Source organism: Coenobita brevimanus, chromosome 68, assembly GCF_032717465.1.
Source record: "Coenobita brevimanus isolate Jiangsu-jjx chromosome 68, ASM3271746v2, whole genome shotgun sequence".
In the NCBI taxonomy this organism is placed as follows: domain Eukaryota; kingdom Metazoa; phylum Arthropoda; class Malacostraca; order Decapoda; family Coenobitidae; genus Coenobita; species Coenobita brevimanus.
The window spans coordinates 4,067,501-4,075,481 of NC_137021.1; the positions used below are offsets into that span (position 1 = coordinate 4,067,501).

General features: G+C 42.7%; 1 protein-coding gene across 2 annotated transcripts in view; it reads right to left on the bottom strand.

Annotated features, from left to right (window-relative positions):
• LOC145405847 (protein lethal(2)essential for life) overlaps positions 1-5,536 on the bottom strand; it is a 37,631-nt gene extending 32,095 nt beyond the window's left edge. For both annotated transcript variants that reach the window (XM_080277096.1, XM_080277095.1), the window contains exon 1: positions 5,258-5,536. In XM_080277096.1, coding sequence (XP_080133222.1) covers positions 5,258-5,445 — 188 coding nt within the window. In that variant the 5' untranslated portion in view covers positions 5,446-5,536. The remainder of the gene's footprint in view (positions 1-5,257) is intronic.
• Between the last annotated feature and the right edge of the window lie 2,445 nt (positions 5,537-7,981).

The following is a 7,981-nucleotide window of genomic DNA, read 5'->3' on the forward strand; positions in this document are numbered from 1 at the left end:
TTTGGCCATTTTTGGCCAAGATAAAGGGAACGGAATATAGGAATGGTGAAGATGGTGACGGTGGAGGTGACGCGGTTGATTGTGTGGGGGAAGGGAGGGTCAAAGGGGATCACGGCTGTCATAACGTCGGCAGAGAGAGAGAGAGAGAGAGAGAGAGAGAATATTATAACTATTTACCATTCTACATAATATATACGATGGGCACTTGCTAGTTATATATACAGTATACTGGAGAGAGAGAGAGAGAGAGAGAGAGAGAGAGAGAGAGAGAGAGAGAGAGAGAGAGAGAGAGAGAGAGAAGGGGAAGGATTGTTAGAGAGTCGTAAAACCAGGGCCATATAGAAGGGCTGGTGTCCCCTTCCCCCTTGTTACTGCTTTCTCTTTTCTTTTCCTTGCTTCTCCTCTTTTTATTTGTCCGTCACTTATCCTCTCTCTCTCTCTCTCTCTCTCTCTCTCTCTCTCTTGTTACTGTTTTCTCTTTTGTTTTCCTTTCTTCTCTTCCATCGCCCTTCCTTTTCTTATTTTTCCTTCCCTCTTTGAACCTTCCCCTCCCCCTCCTTCCCTTTCAAGCTACCGTTTTCTTTTTTTTTCCCTTGTTTCTCTTCCCTTTCCCTTCCTTCTCTTATCTTCTGTTCTTCATTCAATCTCTCCTCTCCCTTTTCTTGTTCTTCTTCCCTCATCCGTTTTTTTTTACCTTTCGTTTCCACTTTCTTATAACTCAGTCTCCATCAATACGATAACTTTTTTTTTTTTTTTTTTTTTTTTGCTGTAGACGATTTATACCAGACGTGTTTCCTCACCAGAATAAAGAATCAACTGTGAAAGGATGAAAAATAAAAAGGTCTCAAGTTCAGAGGATCAAGCAATATACACAGTTCGTCAGGATAACGTCAGTCCTGCTCAAGCCGAGAGAAAACATAGGCAAATGCCAGGTGTGTGTGTGTGTGTGTGTGTGTGTGTGACAGGGACAATCCAGACCTGCTACTCTCCATGCTGTGTAACTGTTCAAGATCTTCGTATATTTGAAACACGAGCTGAGTTCATCTAGATCGGCAGTACAAAGGATTAGCCTAAGATAAGGGCTGTCGTAGGAGTACATTAGCCTACTTGGGATACGGATGCAGGGAGCGCAACGGTATAAAAACCACTCTGAAAACGTAAGGTATGCGGGTGTGGGCACGTAGGCTAATGGAGGAAGAGGAAACACGCCATAATCTTACTAGGCCTACAAGGGAGGGGGAGAATCTGATCTTACTAGGCTGCAGGAGGTTGCTGCTGCTGCTGGGGGAATAGTGGTCCTGTGGTCGGGGCTTGCGGGAACCTGCAAGGATATGGTGTCGTGACCTTAAGATGGCATGACCTGTCCTGTCCAGGGAAGGATTATTGCCAAGAGGAGAACAAATGCATCACTGCTGAATCACACAAAAATTTATCTTATTATGAAGCTGAATTTGTTGAACTGTGACTCTCCGCACGCAGCAAGTAGCAAGTAAGGAGAGGAGACTTAATAGCTGTTAAACAAATGAAAAAGAAAAACTTACGCTCCTAAAACCCCCATGAACTAAACAGAAAAATCATTAGCCTCTAAAACGACAAGAAAACCCGTGACCGCCTCTCTGTGGATGAACAAACACGGACATTCCTGAAATGCCGCGACCTAAATTGAAAATAGAAGTGTGACGGAATTCGGAGACGCGTATTTCTAGCACCTCCCTAAAGAGAGGATGGAGCCGTCGCCACTGTGTCAGCTGGCCACTCCTTACCCAAGCATCTCCAGACAAACAGTTGCCATGTGTCCAGATTAATTTTTATATATGGCGTTTGATAGCAGTAATGAATAATAGCAGCGGCCACTAAGCCTAATGTCTCAAAAGTAATCTTAGTAGCTGTAGCCTCCTCATGCTTCACTGGCGATGGATTATGTAAAAACTAGCTTGGTATGCTGTGTGGAAAGGATGGGCGTCTGTTGGGTGCCGTGATGTCGGGGTGGGAAGGCATAATGAAGGTCGAACCGGGAGAAATGGATGAGAGACGGAAGGGGACAAGTAGGACAGTTGAGTGTGTGAGGATGTGCGTAATTGGTGCAGAGGAATCCCGCTGTTTTCAGTGTTGTTGTTGTTGTTGTTGTTGTTATTATTATTATTATTATTATTATTGTGGTAGGTGGGGGCGCTAACCATCCACCTACTCAATGTAATGCTGCTGTCGGGTGTCTGCCCTTTCCTTTCCTCCATCCTTCTTTCCTTCCATCCTCTTCTGTCTTTCTTTCCTTCATTCTTTCCTTGTCCTTCTACCTACAGGTGACTTTACACTCCCTCTTCTGTCTTTCTTTCCTTCATTCTTTCCTCTTCCTTCTGCCTGTGGGTGACTCTACACTGAGTGACATGCCAAATGGTTTCCTGTACGTCAGGAAACCATTTACTATGCTGGATGGTAACCATATAATCAAATTTTGGCGAGCGGTGGTTTAGTGGGTACAGGTAATTATTGCGCACTAGTCGGATTGAGCTGGTGAGGGTTTATATCCAAGGGGTGGTTGGGGTTGATTTGCTCATGTAATGCCACTCAGGGATGAGTGAGGCTGGTCACTCTCATTTTAAATGTCGGGACCAACTGCCTAGCCCCGGGCTCCTACGCTCCTCATGGGGCAATGTGGATTGGATGATGGCTGGATGGATGGATTATTATTATTATTATTATTATTATTATTATTATTATTATTATTATTATTTCATTACCATGACTATGTTGGTTGAGGTTATATAACGTAAGTGTTAGGCAACGTCTATGAAAGAGTAACAGTACTCTCAAACAGCCAGTCCTCTCTCCTTCCTCCTTGGTGCACATCATTCGCAGCAAAGGAAATATTTCACACACACACACACACACACACACACATATATATATATATATATATATATATATATATATATATATATATATATATATATATATATATATATATATATATATATATATATCATTTAAAATGCTATGTTCATTCGCCTTGAATTAACTTCCATAGCCTAACTTCCATGGGGTAACATATACCTCGGGGATGATAGTGACGTCCTTCCTATGCACTGATTTCAAGACTATTAGTAACAGAAAACTGAATAGTATACAGATGCTGGCAGAAGGCTACAAGACTGAGACTCGTCATATAACACAGCTGTGTCATTTTCAGAAGTTAAAGGGGGTAGGGGTCCTAAAGGTTGTGTCTATGAGCTTCGTGACAATAAGCCAGTAGGTGAAGAGCGGTACGCACAATTCCATGTGTCGCAAATCCTGGTAATAATGTGTTAGCTTAATTAATAGTGGATGGAAAGGTTCTACCCTACATATGTTAAGTACAGGGTATATTTGTTTAGGATAGCAAACTTGAGGGGATGGAGCCTAGATTTTCAAAGATTAAAATAGAAGGCATTTGGTTGCGAGTCCAAATTTCACTTGACATTTTACTTACAGCTTTTTACACTTGTGTAAGAGTATTTGTCCTTTTCTGAGTTCTTAACCTTTAACGAGCTGCAGACCTCATATGAGGCACAATGAAATGGTCTGCATGATAGCTGCGAGCCTCAAGTGAGGTACAATTTACATTGGTTAACTACCTCACAAACAATTGTCCTGGCATGGGTTAACAATCTACCCAATGTATGCACTAAAGTTAAATAAACAATAAAGTCTTCAATACCAAATACACCGAACTAATGTTGTAAACATTAAATCGTAAGAAGGTTAAGGAAGATCAATCACTCTAAAAGCACATGCAAGAATTTCAAGAATCTTATCGGTAAAGAGTTTAAAGGCACACCGTCTATATACAGAATGATTATCTATCATCCACTCCTACTGCCCCATCACGAGCATAGGGGTCCGGGGCTAGGCTAGTACGTCCCGAGGTTGAAGGCCAGTGATTTTTCGCTCACTCCTGAGCTCTAATATTCCTAGACATTTATAGGTCACATCCGGTTGCAGTGTCTTCATCCGCTATATCACCAGGCGTCTTTTGGGTCATTTGGTTATCATCCATCGTAATAAATGATTTCCTGGGTTACAAGGATTCATTTGGCTTATAACCCAATGCACAGTCACCTGTAGGTAGCAATCAAGAGAATTGATGAGGAGGACCCTTACCTACCAGAGGATAATTTGGAGGATGAGGGATACAGTATAATTGTTACCGCCCTGACTCAACACGACTCACAACGCATGACTCACGCTGAACGCCGCCAACCCTAAGGATAAGCTATGTTACCATTCTGACTCATCCTGACTCACTACTCGTGACTCACGACGAACGAACCCATCCTATTAAGGATGCGCTAGAGTACCGCTCAAACTCCTCATCCGCTATGGTAGATTCGCAAGGGGTAGATACCACTTCAAGCAGGAACGTTTTCCACACGAGGGGAATGTCAGGACAGCTAACCCCTCGGATCCGATGACGCATTCTGTTTTTTTTTCCCTTATTCCTTCCAGTAAAAAAAAAAAAAAAATAGTCTAATAAAATCGTCTTAAATAGCGAGAATAATATGGCAACTAGCTACCTCGGACTGAAGGGGGATAACCTACTGCATATGGTCATTATCGTGTTTTCATTCATCAAATGATTATTTCACGGATGATGAATAGTAAATACCCGATATTATTTCAGGTATCTAACTTGCAACACCATCAACAGCAACGCAAATTTGCATGACGAATGAGGGATAGAATTCTTCGTTTTTCCCTCGTCCTCAAGTTATATTTTGTACGGTGTCAGTTTCGCGATGACAGATTATATGCTGTACGGTGTCAGTTTCAAGATGACCAAATATATACAGTATGGTGTCAATTTCGCAATGGTAAATTATATACTGTACGGTGTCAGTTTCGCAGTGGCGAATTATATATTGTACGGTGTCATTTTCACGATGGCAAATTATTTACTATACGGTGTCAGTTTCAAGATGATCATGTAAAATATCAATTAACACGGTGCATCGCTTGGCATAGGCCTACCAGTATTCCAGTACAGACCTACGTTATACTAATCAAGAAACGAGCTGTCTTGCCCTTCTCTGCCCTTCAGACTGTATGGCGTGTGGCATAACCCCTCCTCCTCTCGGCATAACACACTGAACCCACAACTTGCATGCATGACATCTGTAATTTTTTTTATCATTTTCATACATCAGTTCATGTTTATCTTCTCAGTGCTGCTAGAGCTGATACATAACTAAAACTAACTGACAAGTAAATTAGCATCACGCACCTTGAAGACGTAAGCATGGAGCGCTGGAAGAGGGACGACTCGCGGTTCATCAATTCGTTACGGAAGCGCGACATCTCATCTTCCATTTTCTTCATTTCCGCGTCAAACCTCTCACGAATTGAGTTGAATTCTTGGTCAATGACGCTGAAATCTCCAAGTTTCACTGGGATGTGCTTGAAACCCTCCATCTTTATTGGGATGCAGAACCAGGGAGGACAAATTAACACGAGGGAAGATACCGGTGGCACACAACCTCACCTTCCCGCTGATACTGGCACACTGGCTCTTATGGCAACCCAGCCCCAGCGACCCTACGGCCACAGGCAGCGTCCCTGGCAACCTCCTCCTTCAGTTGCCAGTGTTCGAGTGTATTCTTGCCATTCCTCGGAGGTGATTCTCATGCTAAAATAGCTTTCTTCCATCTGCCTAAAATACAGCTTTCGGTTTTATTCATTCCTTCTAAGGAAAATTATTAATGGTTTCCTCTCGCGCACACTGACGAAACATTTATTTTCGTTTAGCTACTCTGTGGACTGTTTTCTTCTGCCCATTCATTAAAATGAAAACAAGAAAACAAATAATTATGGGTTTTCTTTTCCTTTCAGTTTCTTCCCCAGTCACGCTCACTTATTCCACATACTGTCTATCTCAGGGTTCCTTTTTAGCTCTTCCCAGTATTCCCAGCCACGCCCATACTTCCTGCATGCAGTCACATGCAGCCTCTTTTATTATACAACACCCACCCATCTACTCATCGTCTTCCACATTCTTCCCCCCCCCCACACACACACAGCATCCACATTTACACCTTTCAGACTCACGTGCACCCACATCCTATCCACACTCGCATCCACATTCTCTTCCACACCCTACATCCACAGTCACACCCACACCCTCTCCCACATCCAATATCCACACCCACGCCCACACCCTCTTCCATATCCTATATCCATCTTCACACCCACACCCTCTTCCACATCCTATATTCACTTCCACTCTCACACTCTCAGTCACACCCACACCTACATGTGCAGCATACCCCCTACCACACTCCTCAGCCTCATCCATATACATCCTCAATCACACCCACATATCCTTCAACTCTTTCTTTATCAGTGTTACAACTTCTTTCTTTTCATAAAATTAATCACTTTCTCCTTTGTTTTCCCATCATTCTCATTTCTATAAAAAAAAAAAAAAAAAAAAAAGTGCAACATCTTAAACCATCAGTTGGTCTAAGGGCCGAATACTTGACTTCGTTCTGTGACCTTTGACAGATTACTCTCAAAATCGAATTCCTTCATTCATGCCTTATCCTCAGCACCTCCACAAAGTTTGATCTGAATCCGACAGACTGTTTAAGTTCCCCTAGTCCTGTGATCATGACTTTTGATCTATTAAAAGCAACAGGTTTACCCCTTATCTGATCCTCAACCCTGCACCAAGTTAGGTTCAGACTGGATCAAAACTGCTCTGAGTAATTTTGTTAACAACCACACACACGGGTCAAACCTCTACTTTGCCCTGTGACCTGGCCTTTGACCGATTTGTTCTCAGATCTGAACCACATCATACTTTCCCTACCCTTCTACAGAGTTTGGTCTAAATCGGATAAAAAATTCTTAAGTTGACCTTGCTTTGCCCTTGATCTTTGACTTATTGTTCTAAAAAACAAAAGGTTTGTTCCCTGACTGATCCTCAACACCTTAGAAATGTTTGGCTAAAATCGGGTCAAAACTTGTTATGTTATTAACAGGCATGCACAGTGGTTGAACTTTGACCTTGACCTTTGATTGATTGTCCTCAAAATTGAATAACTTTATCCTTGCCTTACCCTCAACTCATCCTCCATGTTTGGGCTAACTTGAATGAGCGCTGTTCAAGTTGATTTTGCTGGGTCAACGTTTAACCCAGCCTTGTGACTGTAGTCACTTACTTATTGTCCTAAAAATCTTTAGGTTTCCTCGTGGTCTATCTTTCAACATTTCCACCAGTTTTGGTCAAAATCGGATTAAAACTTTGAGTATTTTTGTTCACACACACACACACACACACACACACATACACACACACACACACACACACACACACACACACACACACACACACACACACACACCACCACCACCACCACCAGTAAGACAACAAAACGATCAGCAGTCAGCACTTCATCAATCACCGCAATTGATGCCTGTCTTCACCAAGAAGACGATCCATAAGACCCCTTCAACAACCCAAGAAAGCGTCAACTCCACCCGTAACTTCGTGCGTGGAAGTAGCGATTGCCTTTGCCGACGGAGGTAGAGAACGACTGCAGCACCTTGATGGACGTCACGGTGTTGGGAGAAAGGATTGAATGTTAATACAGCGGAATGACAGAGGCAATGACTAGGATGTGACGAGGCCGTCAAGATACTGGCAATCGCAGGGTGTCGATGTAATGCAGCCTACCTATTGCTGATAAAGCCTCCGAATTGTAATACCGGTACCTTTTCTTTTGTTGCCCACCAGACACAAGACAACAAGTAAATGGAATAACCCCTACCATGGCTGTATACATGCAGTCTTTGATTCGCTCCTTTTCCATTACAACATTCTTCTTTCAAATTTTTCATTAGTACAGCGTAAAAAAACCCTGACTCCTCTCTCTCAACCTAGAGGTATATCACAGGATCTAACTCCAAGCAAATCACAAATGGCGAGCAAGCCTCACATCAACCATAC